The sequence below is a fragment of the Diabrotica undecimpunctata genome, chromosome 4 (assembly GCF_040954645.1).
Source record: "Diabrotica undecimpunctata isolate CICGRU chromosome 4, icDiaUnde3, whole genome shotgun sequence".
Taxonomy (NCBI): Eukaryota; Metazoa; Arthropoda; class Insecta; order Coleoptera; family Chrysomelidae; genus Diabrotica; species Diabrotica undecimpunctata.
This window is the reverse complement of record NC_092806.1, coordinates 38,383,655-38,405,768: the sequence shown is the minus strand read 5'-3', so window position 1 is coordinate 38,405,768 and position 22,114 is coordinate 38,383,655. Positions and strand designations below refer to the sequence as shown.

The 22,114-nt window shown below is 33.3% G+C and overlaps 2 protein-coding genes across 2 annotated transcripts in view; one reads left to right on the top strand and one right to left on the bottom strand.

The window, feature by feature from the left end:
- Nucleotides 1-2,747: 2,747 nt before the first annotated feature.
- The window catches only part of LOC140439451 (uncharacterized), a 68,850-nt gene continuing 49,483 nt past the window's right edge, over nt 2,748-22,114 (bottom strand). Inside the window, exon 3 of the mRNA XM_072529364.1 lies at nt 2,748-3,252. Coding sequence (XP_072385465.1) covers nt 2,816-3,252 — 437 coding nt within the window. The 3' untranslated portion in view covers nt 2,748-2,815. The remainder of the gene's footprint in view (nt 3,253-22,114) is intronic.
- LOC140438003 (uncharacterized) lies at nt 14,862-17,555 on the top strand. Its single transcript, XM_072527724.1, has 2 exons — nt 14,862-15,047; nt 15,460-17,555. The coding sequence occupies exons 1-2, from the start codon at nt 14,951-14,953 to the stop codon at nt 17,553-17,555; spliced, it is 2,193 nt and encodes a 730-aa protein (XP_072383825.1). The 5' UTR covers nt 14,862-14,950.

Here is a 22,114-nt window from a genome sequence, read left to right as displayed (position 1 = left end):
TTTGGTACATTATAACTGTAACAAAAGATTTTCGTAAATTAAAATAAATTTAAAGTCTCTCACAAAATTACCTTTCAAGCAGCTGTTGAGTTAGTGAAGAATGTGAAGAATGTGAAAGAATAGTTTCTTGTACCACTTTAATATTTTTCTAACGCATTCTGTGGAACTTAGCATCATATCTGTTCTGTCTACTGCTCCCATATTTTGGTTGTAGTGGACGACACATTCCGGTTTCTTCACAGATTCCCCTGTCTTCCTGTTTGTTTTATTTACATTTATCATTTGATCTTTATGAAAAGTAGTCAACATATTAACGTCTCTACAATCTTTCCATCTAACGGAAAACATATTATCGCTAACCATCGATTTTGTTTCGCCTTTTTCTAATTTACCCGATAAATCAAGCATTTGTTTTCTGTTAGTTCTAATGGTACCACACGTATTTGTTTTGTGTTCAAATAAATAGGTAGAAAGCGTTGGAGAGGTATACCAGTTATCCGTGAATAGAGAGTGGCCTTTATCTAAATAAAACTTTATAAGTGTTGTTACAACTGACCCTGATATCCCCAGATCCTGGTATCGCTCTATTTTCGTTTTGGAGCCTGTATATACGATAAAATTTAAAACTTATCCTGTCTCACAGTCGCACAAAAAAAATAGTTTTTATATAAACTGCTTAAAAAGCAGGCGTCCTTTAAAAAGCATTAAACTCTCATCAATTACTAAGTTCTGGAATGGCGAAAATCTCTGAGCAAATGTATTTCTGATCTTTTCGAAAATATGAAAAGAGTTGCCTTTAATTTGTTGGTCATTATCTGCAAAATGTACCTTGCGTAATATAATTTGAAAGCGGTTTCTGGACATACCATTTCTAAATATTGGAGTGTACAACAATTCATCTGTCCACCAATTTTCGAGAAGTTTTTTTAGTTTTCTTTAACTTGGTTCTGTACACGCCCACTAACGGATTGTGGTCAGATTGAATATCAGCGCTTGGGTAGGTTTTAACACTGTTGAAACTAACGGGTGTTTTTTTTAGAGGTATAGAACTTTAAGTGGAATAAAACAAAGATTATTTTTTATATGAACAGGAAATTAACTTTATTTGAAAGATAATTTTTTGACATTATATATTAAATATGATTTCTGGCATATGACCGCCAAGGCTGGCTCTGACGTAGTCTAATCTGGAGGTCCAATTTTCGACGACTTTTTCCACTATTTGTGGCCGTATATCGGCAATAACGCGGCGAATGTTGTCCTCCAGTTCGTCAATCGTTTCAGGCTTATTGGCATAGACTAGCGACACATAACCCCACAGAAAATAGTCTAACGGTGTTAAATCGCACGACCTTGGAGGCCAATTCGCGGGTCCTAAACGCGAGATTATGGAGTTTCCAAACGTTTCCCTCAATAAATCCATTGTGTCACGAGCTGTGTGACATGTTGCGCCGTCTTGCTGAAACCACAGCTCCCGCACATTATGGTTGTTCAATTCAGGAATAAAAAAGTCAGTAATCATGGCTATATAGCGGTCACCATTGACTGTAACGTTCTGGCCAGCATTGTTTTTGAAGAAGTACGGACCAATGATTCCACCAGCCCACAAAGCACACCAAACAGTCAATTTTTCTGGATATAGTGGTTTCTCAACATAAACTTGAGGATTATCTTCACTCCAAATACGGCAGTTTTGTTTGTTGACCGTAGCCATTTAACCAAAAGTGAGCTTCTTCGCTAAACAAAATTCGCTTATGAAAGTCGGGATCAACGGCAATTTCGTTTTGGGCACATTCACCGAATCTACGCCTTGCTGGGTGATCGTGTGGCTTCAATTCCCGCACGAGTTGAATTTTGTAAGCACGCAAACCAAGATCTTTTCGCAAAATGTTCCATAAAGTGGATGGACACATATCCAACTGCTGTGCACGATGGCGTATAGACTGATTCGGGTCTTCCTCTATACTACGCTCAACAGCAGCAACAACATCTTCTGTACGCACTGTACGACGTCTCTGTGGATGCGTATTATCATTAAGAGTGAACGTGGTGCGAAAACGTTCCGAAGTTGATCGAATTAATTGCTCTGATGGGCGATTATGTATACCATAAAATGGACGTAGTGCGCGATACATATTCCGAACAGAACTATGATTTTCAAAATAAATTTGCACAATTTGAAAGCGTTGTTCAGGCGTCAGTCTATTCATATTGAAATGTCAAACTAAAGTAAATAATAATCACCTGACAGCTGTCAAAATGGCCGCCCCTCAAAAAACGTGTTGCCAACTTCTATTTCTATACCTCTAAAAAAAAACACCCGTTATTTCGATATCTTTTATTACTTATTATTAATTTTATTATTACAATTTAATATATATTTTTAAATATTTTATGCTTTTTGCAATAACTTTTTAGCTGATTTTTTTTCTGGTAGGTACTTTTGTAGTGGTGACAAAATGATCTGTTTTCTGTCATAGCAATGCTACATAGCAATGGGAGAAATAAGAGCACTGACTAACCTGATCTTAGTATTCCTTGTATTGTTCGGTCTTTTTATATTTATATCAATTTAGCTGTTGCCACTACTCTTTAAATAAACCTATAAATCCTATTTTAAATTTTTCAACATATTTCGTAAGCTCTTTTCATGTTCATTCTTATCTATAATAAAAGTTGTAGTAAACAATCGGAATAACTATGCAATAATTAAAGTAAGGGAAAAATTGGTTTAAAGTATAGGATCATTTTATAAAAATAAAGAGGTTTTTTAAATTTTATTTTACTATTTCTAATATCACAGATATTATAGAACCTAATACACTAATTTAATTTTCGAATCTACTAATGATTTTTTTGCTGATCTAATAAGAAATACTTTGTCGTCCAGACTAGCTACTTGAAAACTAACACTCCTATCGGGATTTCTCGTAGCATTAACTACTGGTACAGTCAGTCTTAGTTTCTCATTAACTAAAATCTGCGCAACATATTCGGCATCATCAAATTCCGGCAACACACCCTCAAATTTTAAAGTCCTTGAAAGCTCATCGTCCTTTTTGACCAGTTGTGTTAGAACACTGTTGATTTCCCTTAACTTTTTGACCTCCTCGTACAGATCCCCAGCAATATCGGAAACTTTGAGGGCTATCTTGTAGCCAGTGTCACTCTCGTTATCAAGATGAAATTGTTGGGCCGATGACGCGTGAAAGTTGTTCTCCTGGGATCCTTCTGACGACGTGGTCGTTATATCTGAAACAAATTTAATCTCTTACTAAAATGGCCTACAAAATGAGAAATTGGATTGTTGGTGGATGCATTGGTGTAACAATAAGAATTTATAATAATATTTAACTACTATTTTACTTTAGTTTCAATTATTGTTAAAGACATTTTTAGTTTGGTGCTTTTAATTAAATAGAAAACCTACTCAAGTCTGAATTAAGTGGGCACTAGATAACAAATGAATTTGGTTGTCAATTTGAAATCAAAGTGTAAGTTTTTCAACCAATAAAAAAACTTTTTTTTTAAATTTTACCCTATGACTAGATATTAAATATTGGTTTGTAAAAACTTTCGATTTATTTCGAATTATTGTATTAATTTGACACATGCACTCTAAGAATTAACAGTATTAGTGAGACAACTGGAAGATTTTAAAATTTGGATATTGCAAAAATCTGAAGATCTGTCGGCACAACGAATAAAAAAGTATTAAGTATAAATTATTAAAACCACTAAGAGTCTAAAGTACATTAAATTAGTTAATAAGAAATTTATCGAGAGCAGAAATCACACTTTTCAGGCCTCATAGTAAACAAAAAAAAAATGTTACCCTAGGCGGAACAGTAGACTATCGCAAAGTTGTATACCATGTTTTCTAAATTTTTGAAATTTAAATATTTTTGAAATTGAATAAGGTAATTTTTATATATATATATATATATATATATATATATATATATATATATATATATATATATATATATATATATATATATAAGGTAATTCAGATAATTCAATGAATTAATATGTTTGCTCCTAACGCCACCTGTTGGCGTATTAACAAAGCATATATTGTTCACTTCTCACAAACGTGTCAAATTCAAACAAAATATTAAATTGTAATAAAATGTAAATAAATATCATTTGATAGTAAATTTAATTATTTTATAAATTTATGTACATGAAATTAATTTTAAAATAAGATGAGGGTTAAAATTTTAAAAAGATGATTTGAGCTTTGTTGTTTTCTGGATCATGTGGTGGCTGTTTTGGAGTGTTCAGAATTATTTCTCTTTTAATTACTTTTACATTTTTTACATATTTACTAAAAGACTAAAGTGGTATGGACATGTAAGAAGAACTAGTGACAGCAGATGGATAAAGAGAATAACCGAACGGAGCCCCATAGGAAGAAGGCAAAGAGGACGACCCCGAAAATCCTGGAGGAACGAAGTAGACGACGCCATAAGTAAGAGAGACCTAAACGATGGAGAATGGAACAACACAGAGAGATGGAAACGGTTGAGCGAGGGAAGGAAGTGAAAGATGTAGAATCCCTGAATATATATACATATTTCCTCATATATATCGTGTTTTTTTGTCCAATATAAATATGCAATAATTCAATTTTCCTCAGCAGTTGTTTTTATTGGTGCAGTTCTGTTTTCAGTCCTTCGGATATTAGCATCCTGTTTGATCTTAATGCTCATATTAGCCATATTTGTTTCTGTCAAACTGTCACCTACTTTCTTACAAGAGGTTATTTTTGGTAGCGATGGTCTGCTAAGTAGGTTTGCTCCATTAAACTCTTGTACGACAGTTACCAGACTATCGTGTAACTCGTTGTTACCTGTTGCATATTTGCAGGTATCAGAAGCTTAGGAATCTGCTTATTCTCCCTTTCGGCTTGCTTCTGATGGTATAGTCTCTAGGATAGACTTATTTCTTACTTCCTATAATTACCCGAATCTCTAGACGAACCGAGGTTCGTCATCTTGTAATTTAAGCGTAAAATGTTTTCGTTTCGGACATAGTCCATTTCATGCGCTGTCTCGGTCGTCCCACTTGACTAAAGGCTGGCTGATGTTGTTGATGGACTATAGCTGATTATATGATAGGCGTCCCCCATTAAACACCCTGCCACAAACGTCCCGCATGCTGTCACGTCCGTCCAGCGCTTGCTTCAAACGTGCTCTGGCGATCCCCAGGTAGCGACAGTAAACATAAATAATTAATCTTCATTTTCATAAGTGTATATTTTAGACCTACTTCGAGGTATCAGCTTGTGTTTCACGGCAATATCCCTTTTACACTCTGAGTATTAGTGCTAAAAATATTGAAAGAGTATCCCACATTCGTAGAAGCCGCGCCTGATAGAGGAACTAATAAAAAACTTCCACATATTATAACTACTATAATAATTATAATTAAATTGGAGCCGATAACTATATTACAAAAACAACACATTAAAACCACGTACACTCGCCATAAGAAACTTTTTTAACACCCTCATATCAGAAATGGAAAAAAATTGAGTAAGACAAAAAGATGCGCTCTCAACGGTACTATTTATTCTATTACTAGACAAGATAATAAAAAAGCCGTCAAACGCAGGAACTACAAACAAGAATTCAGTACAAACAATAGGATATGCGGACGATATACCCATAGTAGCAACAGATAAAAATGCATTAAAGAAAGCCTTCCAGAAAAAAAACGAAGCCAAACTGAGAGGACTGGAAATAAATGAAAATAAGACAAAATACATGAACGTAAGAAAGAAAAAAGACACAAATGACAGAACTGACAAAAGATGCACATAGTTCGAAAAAAATTGTAACATTTAAATATTTGGGAGTACTAGTCAACAGAAGAAATGAAAGTGTAGATATAAAAAAGAAGAATTCAAGCGGGAAATACAGCGTTTTATAAAAATAAAAAATGTTTAGAGATAAGAAAATAAGCCAAAACACAAAAATAAATATCTACAAAACGACCATAAGACCAATAGTAGTATATGCTGCAGAAACATTTACATTAACAACAAGACAAGAAGAGTTTTTGAGAGGAAGATTATCAAAAGAATACTGGGACCAAAGAGGAAAAACGAAGAGGATGCAAGACAATGGATAAATCACAAAACACAAGAATGGATGGGCAAGAGAACATAGAGCAAAAAAGCACAAAGAATTAGATGCTATGGACCCATAATGAGAAGAGAGAAGAGCAAGCCGTTAAGAGTTATAACGGAATGGATACCAGCAGGTAAAAGAACCAGAGACAGAGCTAAACTGAGATGGTGACAATAAGTGAAAGAAGACTTAAGGAAGGAACTTAGAAATATAGAAAGGACAATCAAAGAGGGAGAAGACTGAAGAAAAGTAGTGGAAACAGCGAAGTCGCACCAGAAACTGTAAAACCAAACCAGAATGGAATCATTTTCGACAAAAAAAGGATCTTCAAGTGAATCAGCTTCAGATGCTTTGGGAGCATATAGCTTGTAGGTATATATATTAGAAATAAATCCGAGAAAAATCAAATTCCTGTTTCAGAAATGCAGCTTACAACTAACAGTCACAAATGATTTTAAAGCGGCAGCTGGTACCGTTAGGATAGTGTTCAAATCAAAAATTTATTTAAAGTATCAATGTGAATGGGGTAACTTGCAATCAAAATCAAACTATGTATTTATAAAACTTTAGAAGAAGAAAAATACACATGATGCCAATAAGGTTAGAAATATTCGCTTGAGTTTAGGTCATATCAAAATCACACGCCGATACTTATTCAATAGAAAATAAAAAATCTTTTTTTTCTAGAAATCTAGAAAATCTAGAAAATTTTCTGAGGAAAAACTGCTCTATTTCAAAAATTCTAATCTAAACATTGACATGTCGCTAATAACCATGGGTAGAGTTGATGAAATTATATATTAAAAAATAGCTCTCTATCAATATCTTATAAGACTTAATAATATTTTAGGTATATCAACACCCTTAATATTAGCACTCCACTGGCTGGATGGCCAAAACTTTCATTTGTTGAGCTGTTCGAGCGTGAATTTTGATATAAGTTTTGGGCGTTAAATGGTCGGTGTTGATATTCTGGGGAAAGTGATGAGACGACGGAGATTATAAATCTGTTGGGACATACATGGAAAATTTGAAACTTAATTACGTATATACATACATCCGTGAAGGAATTTATAGGAGTTATGAAGAAGGGGTGCTATTTCGTGTGATGATGAGCTTGGAGATATATTTATCGAGCGCTGAGAAAGCAATAACGTATGCTTTTTAGAGATTACATATTGGATTATAAAGAATATGAGTTACCTACTATTAATTCCACTTTTACTGATATTATTCTGTGTACGATAATAAGGTTTGAATATATTTTATATATTTTTTAATATTGTATTATCTTGTATTAAATCAACAATTCTCAACAGCGTGAGAAAAGGTGGTACTAGTAAATAGTATGAGGGAGTAACTGAAATAAGATGGAAAAGTGAAATAACCGAAATCTCCGAAAAACTATATTAATTTATGCTAGTTTTGTTAACCATATAACGTTGTAAATACTTATTTTGTTCTAATCTTATTAAATTTCGTTTATCTGTCAACGTTTATTCAAAAAGTAACTCCTTTAGAAGTATCCTTAATTCTTCCTTTACACGCAAGTAAGGTTCTACTTTATATAATGCACGAAATACTAAAAGCTTTTCTGTTGCCCCAAATATCAGAAGAATAAGAGGAATTTCTTCCAGAAATGAACCAAAGAGAAATTATCCTTAATGTTAATAATCTAATTGAATAATCTCGTGAATTTAATACCCCTATACTTATATATTCTCGACTACAAGAAATCATACGATACCATAAGCCATCAGAAAATGTTAAAAGCATTGACAGAATGCCGAATAAATCATTCAGAACGTTTTTAGAACGTACTTGTAAGAAGGCACATCTGAACGAGCATGGTATCAACATATATGGAGAGAAGCTCAGTCATTTGAGATTTGCATGTGGCATCGTCCTTATAGCCGACCGTATGGATGATGCAGTAAAAATGTTTGAAAAATTATATCACGCTTCGTTATGAACAAGACGCAAATAATGACTAATCTGGTGCTAAATCGAAATATTGCTGTTGATGGAAGGGATATTGTGCAGACTACATCGTATAAGTACTTAAGACATGAAATTCGGTTGGACAGAGATAACCAGACATGTGAGCTTCCACGTAGCGTAGGAATAGCCTGGGCAGCGTTTGGTAAATTAAACTATGTATTTAAATCGGATCTACTCATATGCCTCAAAAGGAAAATCTTTGACCAATGTGTGTTACCTGTACTCACTTATGGAACGGAAACATTAACACTCACAAAAAAGGTAGTGGATACGATTCGGAGATAAGAATACGGAGCAGAGGACGCCCACCAATTAGGTGGAGTGACGACCTGAAGCGTGTTAACAATAACTGGATGTAAGCCACACAAAACGGAGATAGATGGAAAGAGCTGAGGGAGACCTATGTCGAGCAATGGACGCATACAGGTTGATGATGATCATGATGATGGTGATGATGATAATACTTATATGCTTTGTGGTTTACACAATGTCCTCCGGTAAAATAAAATGGCAGAATCTATGGTCTATAATAGTGGAGATGTGGACACTCCACCAATTAATTCAGCTAATGAGACCTCTATACGAAAATAATAAGTGTACAGTAAAAATAAAGTAAAAACATTTTAATAATTTCAGAACAGAAGCTTGTGTTACAATTAATGTCAAATAACTGTCAAAGGGTGGATTCGCATTTTTAAGGTCTCTGCATTTTAAAGTTTAGTTCGTTGGATTCAAAGCAGTTTACTGCATAATTTAAAACTAATTAAATTGTAGTGTTTAATAAAAAAACTCGCAGAGTGCTTAAAAATTTGTTACTATCCCCTATGGGGAATGTAGTAGATTATAGGATACTTTTAAGTGCCTCTAAGAATATTGCTAGGTCATCTAAAGTTATGGAGTCTGAAGAAAACGTGGTGCCCAATAGACAATTTAACATAAAGTCAGATCTTTTGTCAAAAGTATAATCTTCTGGTTTACATTAAAAGAAGAAATAATACCGATATTGGCCGTGTATATTTAATTACCTACATGAGATCATATTTTTTACAAGAAACTAGGAATTTATTTTACCTTTGAGTTGCAAAAATTGATAATATTGATAAAAAAATACTTTTATAAAAGAATGAGGATAACTAAATATTTTGAGAAGCATAGCTAGATGCCAAGTCCCTTAAAAGAACAGGAAAGAAACACCAAAGAAGATAGTACGGTTCTGAAACTATTTTCAGAACCATAAACCCTAATTCAAATATTTAAGTATGAACCAAAATAAAAACTTATCTCGTTAATCTTCTCCTTATAACATATGCTTGGCAGCAAGCAGTCGTTTTAATTGCTGTCTTAATAAATTATTTCAAGGTTTTTCTACTCACAAATTAAAAATGAAGTCATCTGCCACTGTGCATTAGTATCGTATCATTCAAGGGCAAAATCGTTATTTTCTTAATGGTCCTTTTCTATCCTAAAACGCCGCCTACACTCTTAATCGAAGTTCTTCGGACGAAGTGTCGAAGTGAAGTTAATCGAGTCAAGGTTACTCTCTATATACTTGTGAAGTCGAGTAATTTAGTGTGAATCTTCTACCTGGCTAGAACTGACCGGCTGGCTAGCTGACGTTAGCTGGCTAACTAGTGACGTCATAATATTATAATATTTAATATTTTGGATTGACTTCGCATGCTTTGTTCTTTGTTGACAGATCAATCACTGTTGGGTAAATGGTGATCTTAACCACCTTTTCCTTTCATTGTTTGGTTTTTTAACGACAAGCTGTCAACCAAATTTATCACATTTTTTGAATATACCGCCTTATTATATAGAGATTGGTAGGTTGCCTTGCTGTTTATGTCATTTTGACCTCAAGGCCACCTCTCCTCACGTTGTTTGCGTGGGTGTTATACCTGTAAATTCATTTATCGGCGAGACTCAGTAAGCTAAAGACTGGTAACTTCATTTTATCTTATTACTATTAATCTTAAATAACTTATAATGTTACCTAAAGTTAAAATTAAAATCCAATTTATTAAATAAATTTGTTGGAAGTGCATTCGTATGATCTTTTTAGTTCTTTACACTTTAAAGTAAACCTTAATGTTTTTTACTTAAGTTTTTATAATAACTTTTTTATACATGTATGTTTATCACATGTTCTTTTGCTGTGCTAATCTTGTTAAATTGCAAACTATACCTAGTTTCAATTAATTATTTTATACAACGTTAACTCTGAATGTCCAGTTTCGTAAGTTTTTTCATATTTTTAACATCATTGACTGCTACATGTCTTTGTAAGGTAACACATTTTTGTTGTAACTTCTCTATGGATGTTTGGTTTCATATTGTTCTTTTTAGATGAACTGATGATGCTTTCTGAGCAGAAAGCGAAACGTCTTCAATAAATAGATGAAGTAGCCACCTTCTTTGTCTTTTATTTCTCCACTTTGACCGAAAAACCCACCACTCTTCGAGTGTACCTTAGTTTATATATATATATATATATATATATATATATATATATATATATATATATATATATATATATATATATATATATAGGGATTCTACAGTATTCACTGCCTTCCCTCGCTCAATCGTTTCCATCTCTCTCTGTTGTTCCATTCTCCATCGTTTAGTCCTCTCTTACTCATGGCGTCGTCTACTTCGTTCCTCCAGGATTTTCGGGGTCGTCCTCTTTTCCTCCTTCCTATGGGGCTCCATTTGGTTATTCTCTTTATCCATCTGCTGTCGCTAGTTCTTCTTACATGTCCATACCACTTTAGTCTTTTTTGTTCTATGTATATTAGTATGTATGTTTCTATTGATGTTCTTTGCTTTATTTCGTCATTACTTCTCCTATCCATTCTTGTTACTCTGCAGCATCTTCGCTGCTGCTACTAACAAAAACCTTACTATATACTGGATAGTAGGACTCACATGAGCAAAAAATTTATTACTTTTTATATATTTTAAATTAAGAGCTCTAAGATGGTACGTATTTGGAGCAGTTGTAGAGTAGTTGTTTAGAGCTAGAGCTAACAAATGTATTATAATATCCATTATGATATACAACCTTTAATAAAAAACATATTTTTAATATTTTGTATTGTAAAAAGCAAACATGTTATTTGATCATACTTTTGAAATTTTTCACAAAAATAAAGAAAAGGAATAACCTTCGACTGTAATTATTCGAGACCATGAGAATTGACATATTAAAAAGCATTAGACTTAAGCAACTAAAACTTTCAAGAAACACTTTTTTCTTACTAAATATTTCTTGTTTGTCCACGAAACAATTTTATACATGTAGAAATAAATTATTTCTAGAACTCAAACACCAATTTGGATTTGGCAACCTGTATTCTGTATAAGTAAAATTAGTTAACATTTATTTAGGTATAGTACTATAAATAAACCAGTATTTTTTTTTGTTCTACATTGATTAAACTCATATTGAGTTATTATCGTTATTTGTTCATTTACAAATTATAAAAACAACGACACAATATATGGCAGCTACGTAAATATTTACAAGTTTTACAAAGGATCCCCAAAGTTTAGAATTTCCCCAGTAGTATTGTCTTATAATTAATAAATAAATATCACAAAGAATGTTTTTGTAATTCGGATTAAAACCAAACTGTGATTATACAACATCAACTAACCGCGGTCGTTAAATTGGATGAAATAATAAAATAAAACGTCACTCACTTAAAAAAAGGAATAAAAAAATACCTAAAATAAAACAAATATTTATGTGGCGTTGGTTTAGCTCAAGGGCACAGAGTGTTTCATTTTATTTGTATGTACAGGTACCACATTCATTATTTATTAAATATCCAAGAAGGTTTGTCGTCTATCAGGACCTTTTTTTCCTTCGCTTTTACCCTTCGTAATGAGCTGCAATAACTCGTACTTATCATTTCTAAGTATGTGTCCCGAATATGCTGTCTTTCGCGTTTTAATGGTGGTCAAAAGTTCTCTATCTCTTGCCATTCTGTGCAACACCATTTCGTTCGTAATATGATCGGTCCATGGTATCTTCAAAATTCTCCTAAAAAGCCACATCTCAAAAGCTTCCAGTTTTCATCAAGTCAATCTTAACAGTCCAGGCTTCCACACCATAAAGAAGAATATAGTGGATATAACATTTTACCATCCGATATCGGATTTGCAGATTAAGTCTTTGGTTACTCAGAAATTTCCTTATCTTCAAAAAGACTGCTCATGATTGCTCTATTCTTAAGCGAATTTCTGATTTCGGATTCAGATTTTCCCTAATCCAGACTCCTAAGTATTTCATTTTGTCCACTTGTTCAATATCTTCATTTTTTATCTGGATCCTTGTAATGATTTTGCCCCTCTTACTGATAACCATAGTATTTGTTGTCTTTATGTTTATTGTTAAACCAAACTGTTCCCCAGTATCACAAATTGTGTTTAGTAACTTCCGCAGGTTTGTCTCACTTTCAGCGATAATGACTGTATCTTCAGCATAACGAATGTTATTTATATTTTCACCATTTATCTTGATCCCTTCTGTTCTGTTTTTAAGTACTTGCGTACTCTTCGGAATATATATTAAATAGTAATGGTGGAAGTACACTACACAGCCCTGTCTCACTCCTCTACTTATCTGTTGCGCATTCGTGCTATTTCCATCTAATGTTACCACAGTCTGTTGCTTCCAGTAGAGATTTCTCACTATGGTAATGCCATTTTTGTCGAGTCCTTTTCTCTTTAGAGATTCCATGAGAATGTTATGTTTAACTTTGTCGAAAGCTTTTTTACGGTCTATAAACGCAACGAAAAGATCTTTTTGTTAGTCTAGACATTTTTGGGGAAGAGTTCTGAAACTATACAGAGCTTCCACTGTTCCGAAGCCATTACGAAAGCCAAACTGTCTATTAAACAATAAGTCTTTATTGATTGATATCGTATTGTTATCTTCTGTGCGACAACTTAACAGTAAGAAGGTCCAAATAGCTCAAAATTACATTTTAAGGGAGGCTGTGAATATTCTCACATAATTATCCGAAAGGTTTGTATACAGAGGAACTAAAGAAATAAGAATCCTAGACAAAATAAATGAAAAAGCGTATAGCATCCTCAACAAAATAAGAAATCACCCAAATGAAAGACTAAGAAACTTTAGGAACTACGATGAAAACAGACCGGCAACTAATGAAAGTTGGCTATAACCTTTGCAAATTCGTCTCTATTTTCTGCTTTTGTCAAGAGCGTCTGTGTGTTTAACCCGGTCCAGCCGCGAATGTTTTTTAGCCAGGATGTTTGTCGTCTATCAGGACCCTTTTGTCCTTCGCTTTTACCCTTAATAATGAGCTGCAATAACTCGTACTTATCATTTCTAAGTATGTGCCCCAAATATGCTGTCTCTCGTCTTTTAATGGTGGTCAAAAAATATCTGTCTCGTCCCATTCTGGCGAGGCAAAGAAGACTCAGATACTAACTAGTTGAATTTTAACTCTAAGAGTAAAGAAACATGAAAAGGTTGTCACACATTATGAACAGGGATTCAATGAGTTCACATTGCCAATTCGGTTGGATTTTAGGTTATCCATTAATTTTTTCCAAAGATACTCGAGATGGATCAATTGTGATTCCTATGCATTGGGGCCATACACCGTTAGGTACATTCTTGGTGACCAGACCCTCCGGATAATCAGTAAGCTACACACCATAATATTTACACCTCTAGCAGTAGCTTGGATCCAGTAAAGGAAACAAAATTTATTCTTTAAAACTGCAGCGGTACAGGATGCTTGATATACTAGCATATATCAAAATTAGAATTGGCAAGTAAAAGATGCCGTATTAGGGCCCTAGATAAACAAGACTTTAAAATTAATAAAGAGAGAAGATGGTCCTTAGTAATAGTAAGAAAGAAATAAATAAAAAATATATGCTACTGAGAATAAGATCAAAAAGATTTCATAAAAACCATAGTAAAGATAATACAACTAATTAGTATGAATATTATTCTATCATAAAGACTGAAGCTTAAAGCCACGAAAGACCACGAACGTTTAAAACAAAGACTAAAAAATTAATAAGAAGACGTATCTATTAAGTAATTCTTCTTCTTCTTATGCCATCCCCATTAACGGAGGTTGGCGACCACATTTTTAAAAGCTTCTCTGTCTTTTGCAACGTGAAATAATTTGTCTACAGTCATGTTTACAGTCAAATTTGTCCAGTCTAGAATATTTCGCAGCCATGACTTCCTCTTTCTACCTATTCCCTTTTTGCCTATTAAGTAATAAATGTTAGTAATATTCATATTAGTGGCAGTGCATCATATTTTATTTTATGACCTTGCAACAATCGTATTAACACAAAAACAGTTTGACCAACGTAGTTATTGTTTGATATTCCCGACATAGTCAGAACATATCGTCACCTCAATACTACAACTAGATAACTCGAAAATTTTCATTTTTGAGATAAGTTTACCAATAGATGTAAATATATCATCTTCATATTATGCTACAACTAGACAATTCAAAACGAACCCTATGAGTCAGTATAACTAACTTTCAAAAGTAGATAACTTTATAAATCATCCTTTGTTTAATACTACAACTCGATATCATAAGTTATCTACTTATTGCACATTTAATGACTAAGCTGTTAGTCACACAACTATACAACTACACTTACCTAGTTGTAGCACGTAAGGCCACTTGAAAAATACGACCACTGAGTTGTCACCATTGACGAAGATTTTGTCCGTTAGATATTTTGATGATTAATTACTTATTTGTTTTGAGAACGTGAGTGCAAAATAATTAATAATGTGGCTATGTAAAATATGTAATGCCAAGTTCAATTGTAGAAGTGATTTTCTAATTCACAGTGGTAGTGCAAACTGTTCTACAATACTTACGAATGGTATGTACAAATCTATATTTTTAAACCATGTATTACCACTTTTTAGGTTAGGAATTATAGTGTTTCTTCAATATTAAAAATTATAGCAAATAATTTCTGTTTTGTTGTAAAAATAAAAAGTACAAATAAAAGTTCCAGTGATCCCTGTATTTTAAGATTTAGGATCATTTTTGTAATTGTATTTGTTCAATTGAATAACATATTAGAACTATTTTGTTGCTTCTGTTGACAAACTAAAGCTTATAGTTCATTAAAAATGGAAATAATTCAAATAAAAAAATAAAAACTCAGATTTTGTACCAATATTAACAATAAAATCATTTTTATATGTTACGTTATTGTGGGCATCATTATTTTATTTACTGACAACAAATTTGTGGTATTAGGAAGATAACATTAATCTTATTTACAGATGATTACAATATACCAGTAGAAGAGGTGGTTTTAACTACTACAGATACAGATAACGAAGGCAACATTTGTGAAGATATTAGTACATCAAGTCAGGTGGCTATAACTGAGGACTGTGATGCAAATGATGTTGGATGTTCGTTCTTTGAAGCTGTGGCAGAACCTTTTTCTTCAGAAAATGATTCAGAATATTTACCTGCTGACGAAGAAACTTCATCTGATGATGAAGTTGACAACATGCTTTTATCAACAAAATGTAGGAATAAAAGCAACATCATTCTCGATGCCATGGAAACATTTCCTGAAGTAACTGATCATCCACGAAAGCGACGTCGTGTACTCGATAAATGGTCAAGAAATCTGCGTAAAGAGAAACGCGCCAAAGGGGAAGCTTATGTTTCTTCAAGAAATAAAAGCATTCCTGAAGTAACAATGAAACCCGCTTGTCCCACCAACTGCCGAAACCAGTGTTCTAGTAAACTAACTGAATTGGACAGAACGAGAATTTTCCAAGGTTACTATGCACTGGCAAATTATAATAGACAACGGGATTTTATTCACAGCAACACGGATAAAAATCCTAAAAAATGTACTACATCATTACAATCTAAACGAAACATTTCAGTAACATTTTTTCTCCCGAAGAATAATGAAAGAATTAAAGTTTGTAAGACGATGTTTATCAATACACTAGGAATTAAGAAGGGAGTAGTTGATATTGCTATGAAAAAGCGAACATCTGAAAATACAACAGAGGGTGATAATAGGGGAAAACACGTGAAAAAAGTAACTAATTCGACAGTTTTGGAAAATGTTAAGTCACATATTCAAAGCTTTCCTACTGTGCCTTCCCATTATTGTCGATCATCTACTGAACGACATTATCTTGATTCATCCTTAAATATTACTCTGATGTATAGACTTTATTGTGAATTGTGTGATTCAAGAGCTGAAAAAAAAGTTAGTTTGGCCATGTATAGAAAAATTTTTAATGAAAATTTCAATCTAAGTTTCCATCATTCTAAAAAAGATCAGTGTCGTGTTTGTTCTCATTATATTAGTGCAACCACTGATGAGAAATCGTTGCTCAAAATAGATTATGAAGCTCATCTCTTTCTTAAGGATCAAGCTAGAACCGAAAAACTTAAAGATCGAATTGATGCTGAATTTTCTAATGGATCACACATATGTGCCAATTTTGATCTCCAGCAAGTTTTATTAGTACCCTCTGATCCAACAAATAATGCACTCTTCTATAAACGTAGGCTTGCTAACTACAACTCTGTTGTAGGAAATGTTGTCAGTAAGCAAGGAGATTGTTTCATTTGGAATGAGACTCAAGGATCTCGAGGAAGTTGTGAAATAGCCAGTGCAATTTATCTTTATCTTAGATCACTTCCAGAAACAACAAGCTGTGTCACCTTTTTTAGTGACAGATGTGGAGGCCAAAACTTGAATCAGTTTACTGCAGCAATGTTAATGAAGGCAGTAAATGATTTAAATAACCTGGAAGTCATTAATATGAAGTTCTTGATTTCTGGACACAGTGAGATGGAATGTGATTCCATTCACTCTGCAATTAACACAGAATTCAAACGTGTGGGGAAAGCTTTGTGGCCTGAAGATTGGAAGCAAATTGCTCGGGGAGCCAGAAGAAAGGGAGACAAACCTTATCTTGTTCATGATTTGGATCAATCGGACATAAAAGATTTCAAAACATTTGTCAGGGATAACTTGACTATTCGGAAAAAGGATGAAAATGGAAACACTGTTCTTTGGCAAAAGATGTGCTGGCTAAGATTTAGGAAGTCACAGCCGTTTATTATGGAGTTCAAAGAATCATTTTCTGATGAAGGTTTTAGACACTTAAATTTAATCAAACGGACCCGCACTTCAATTCAATCGCCCTTACAACCTTTGTACCAACAACTGATTCCAATATCTATACAAAAATATAAAGATCTGATATCACTATTTTCTGTGAAACCACCTGCTTTGGGAGATTCCTACAGGCCGTTTTACACCAGTCTGCCATATGAGAATAAAGAAGATTCAAGTGAAATAGATGACGGTCAAGACTACGAAGGTGACTCTTAAAGAACTGATCTATTTGTGCCTCTTCAGAAATTACAAATTGTTTCATATCAATATTCATAAAGTAGTTTTTTGTAAATATTTTTTTAAATGTTAGTAGGTACCTACCTAATTTTTATTTTTTATGTGTAACAGTGTATAATTTTAACTTAAGGAATAAAAAAATAACTTCTAGTAGTTCTTTTTTTAACAAAAACAAAGGCCAATACAAGAAAATATATATTGCAACAAGTACATAACTGGGTTTTTTGGTATATGCAACAACTAGATAACTGGGACTTTTCCAACTTTTCTCCTGATATTTCTAATCTTGGAAAATATATACATTATTAAACCTCATGGATGGTCAGTAAAGAAGGTAAGAATGTTAAAAACGGAATATGGCTTTAATATTTTGTCAATTGTAGGCTAGAGAGGAATTCACACTTTGCAAAAATCTTTAAATGCGTTTTTCTTAGAAGTGTTATATTTGAGTTACCTAGTTGTAGTATTGAGGCCACGATATGAATGCGAAAGAGTTTAGAACTCAATAACATGTACATTTGTGTATTAAAAATGGTTCTGTCAAACATGTTATATTCATAAACATGTTTCAATGTTAAATATAGATATCCAGATGCATTATAACAGTGATACACTTTATTAGAAAAACTACATATTTTGTTATCCTGTCTATAAAACGTCACAAACGTGACTACTTCACATATGGATAATACTAATTTTCCAGCACAATTTTCACACACGCTGGTATTACAAAATGCTGATTTATGCCTAATATACATATTGCATGGAAAGAATGTCATCATGCTTTAATTTTGTGACACTCATAAGCAGGATGTTATTATAAATAACGTAAAATTTTGCCGGATAAACTGAACGGTGTATTTTAATTTGGCGCCTCCATGACGTATCATGCAACCTAGATTATTCCACGCATACACTGGCGTACTCTCATATTTTATAAAATAATTAATATTTTCTTTATATTATTATTATATTTAAGTTCTGGTCTAAAAAGTTCTTTAAACATTATTCAATCAGTGCGGTTTGCCGCACTAATAAGAGAAATTACAACAAAATATCGTGTTTCCAGTAGAATCATGATGATGATTGAGAATGATGGATTCAATTGCAGACATTCTCTAAAAAGATAAATATTGTACAAATATATGCACCAACTGCCGACAAAGATGAGACCGAGATAGAGAGGTTCTACATGCAATTGAACGAAATCATAAGATCCACAAAAAAAGATAATATATTGTTGGTGATGGGAGATTTCAACGCCAAGGTTGGAAAATCAAAAGTAGACGGATGTGTGGGGGAATTTGGCTTCGGAGAAAGAAATGAAAGAGGGGACAGACTTGTCGAATTCTGCCAAAGCGAGGAGATGGTAATAATGAATACAAATTTTAAATTACCTAAAAGAAGACTTTATACTTGGAAATCACCTGCGGATTCTGAAGACAACATTGTTCGAAACCAAATAGATTACATTTTAATAAAATCTAGATATAAAAACGCTATAAAGTCTCTGAGAGCATATCCCGGAGCTGACATAAATTTAGACCATAATCCATTAGTAGGCGTAATGCAGATAAAATTGAAGAAGATCCAAAAACAAACAAATTTACCACGGTTTGATGTCTCAAAGATAAAAGAAGAACCTATACGTCAGAGCTTAAAACAAGAAATAAATGATAACTTAAAGAAAATCAAACAAGACGCGATAAAAACAACAGATGTTAATGACAAATGGAACATGGTACAGGAAACTTTAATAAAGGCAGGAGAAAAGCTTCTGCAGACAAAAATAAGAAAAAAACAGAGATGGATGACTTCAGAAATCTTAGATCCAATAGAGGAAAGAAGGAAACATAAAGGCAGGAGTAAGGCAAAATACAAGGAACTACAGAGATTGATAGGAAAGAAAATAAAAGAGGCCAAATCCACCTGGCTTGCTAATCAATGCAGTGAAATAGAGGCATATGCTAAACAGTATGATAGCTTTAACATGCATAAGAAAATAAAGGAAATAACAAATACACTGAGAAAAAAGAAAGATGCCCTTCTGAAAGACGCAAATGAAAAAATAGTTACAGAAATTAAAGAGAAATTAAAAAAATGGAAGACATACATAACAGATCTGTTTGAGGATAATCGACAAGAACCGGAAGAAATTGACAGCGAAACGGGGCCAGAGATCATAAAAGAGGAAATCGAACAAGCAATACGAAACGCGAAAAACGGAAAAACTGTAGGTCCAGACGAAATACCTGCGGAACTACTGAAATGTCTAGAGGATGAAACTCTACCTGTACTTCTGGACCTATTTAATGAAGTATATAAAACTGGAAAAATCCCACAGGAATAGTTGGTGTCCACCTTTGTAGCAATACCAAAAACAGTGTATGCCAAATATTGTTCAGACTATAGGAAAATATCACTAATAAGCCATACCCTCAAAATATTTCTAAAGGTGATTCATGGAAGATTATATAGAAAACTAGAAGATGATATGGATGATACTCAGTTTGGGTTCCGCAAGGGACTGGGAGCGAGAGAAGCATTGTTTGCTTTTTAATGTCCTGTCTCAAAGATGCTTAGATATGAACCTAGATATTTATTCCTGTTTCATCGACTTCGAGAAGGCATTCGACAGGGTCCGACATAAAAAACTAATAGAAATACTGAAAAACAAAGATATAGACAGACGAGACTTACGAATCATTATCAATCTGTATTGGAATCAAAAGGACAATATAAAGATAGAAGAACAAAAGTCCGAAAATATGGATATAAAGAGAGGAGTAAGACAAGGCTGTGTTCTGTCACCATTATTGTTTAACGTGTACAGTGAAGCCATATTTCAGGAAGCGATAGCAGATCTGGGCGATGGAATCTCTGTAAACGGAAGAATATTAAATAACGTAAGATTCGCTGATGACACCGTTATAATGGCAGACACCCTGGAATCGCTACAAGAATTGGTAAATACAATTAAAGATTATTGCATTAAATACGGACTAAAAATAAATAAGAGAAAAACTAAATTTATGATTGTCTCAAAAACGCAACATGGAAATAAAAGATTAATGATAGAGCAAACCCAAATAGAAAAAGTAGAGACATACAAATATCTAGGAACCTGGGTTGATGACAAAAATGACCAAAGCAGAGAAATCAAAGTCCGAATTGAAACTGCAAGGCAAGCATTTGTGAAAATGAAGACAATGCTTACCAACAGAGACCTTTAGTTGCATCTCAGATTGAGGGCTCTAAGATGTTACATATTTTCTCTCTTACTATACGGAATGGAAGCTTGGCCATTGAAGAAACAACACATAAGAAAAATAAAAGCGTTCGATATGTGGTGTTACAGAAGGATATTTAAAATTCAGTGGGTTCAAAGGATTACCAATGCTGAGGTACTACGACGTCTAAATAAGGAGTTAGAAATTATGAACAGCATAAAAAGAAGAAAACTAGAGTATTTGGGTCACATAACCAGAGGAGAAAAATATGAGCTGCTGAGAATTATTATGCAAGAAAGGATCCAAGGAAGAAGAAGCATAGAAAGAAGACGCATCTTCTGGCTGAGGAACCTTAGAGAATGGTTTAACTGTAGTTCACTACAACTTTTCAGAGCAGCAGCCAACAAAGTGACCATAGCCGTTATGATATCCAACCTCCGATAGGAGATGGAACTTTAAGAAGAAGAAGTAGAATCAGTTTATATAATTCAATATATATTTTTGGGTCACAAGAAGTCAGCCCTTAATACGGATTGGCCAAGTTTTTGTATACTTTTTCGGACAATACCTTGAAATTCTATTTGCTTCATTGACTATTTACTGTCTATTTAGTATCGTATTATAAGATACAAATAATTCACGTCAAAGGTGCATTCACTCTCACTTTGAAACCAGAAAGTTTATGGAATGAAACTAGTTTTACTATAGTTCAGCGAACTGAATTTAAAATTTCCGAAAATTCGTAATTGATACGTGATTTGACTTTTGACCAAATACGACGCGTGACTATGGATGAATAATTTTATTTTTTATTTGCTAAACTGTAAGGCAAGCGCCTGTACGGTTTAAACCAAAAGCAGCATCTTTTAAGCCAGGAATGTAACTACTACTATTAATTCAGAGAATTAGCGCGAAAATTATAAGGTTATTAGGAATAAAGAACAGTTGAGAAAAATCTATTGTGCGTAAATGTTTTAAATTCATTTCTAGTACCTAATTTTTTTTTGGTTCATTAAAACCAAGATTGTTATTTGATTTGTTACGAACATTGGTTCTTAGTCTTATAAAATCTGTCTTTTTATACCAACTATATAATATCGACGACTTACTGTCAAAACCCAACATCCGACAAAAAATTCCAAATGGAAGTAATTGTACAATCATAACAAATTTGTTCTCTTTTTTCTTCTGCAAAACCCAACAACTGATTTGCAATGTGTCAGAAAGTTAGGATAAAATTAATGTTTCAACAATTACAGTTTATGCAAATTCTTTGGAGATCTAGAGAACGTCGATTAGCAAATATTG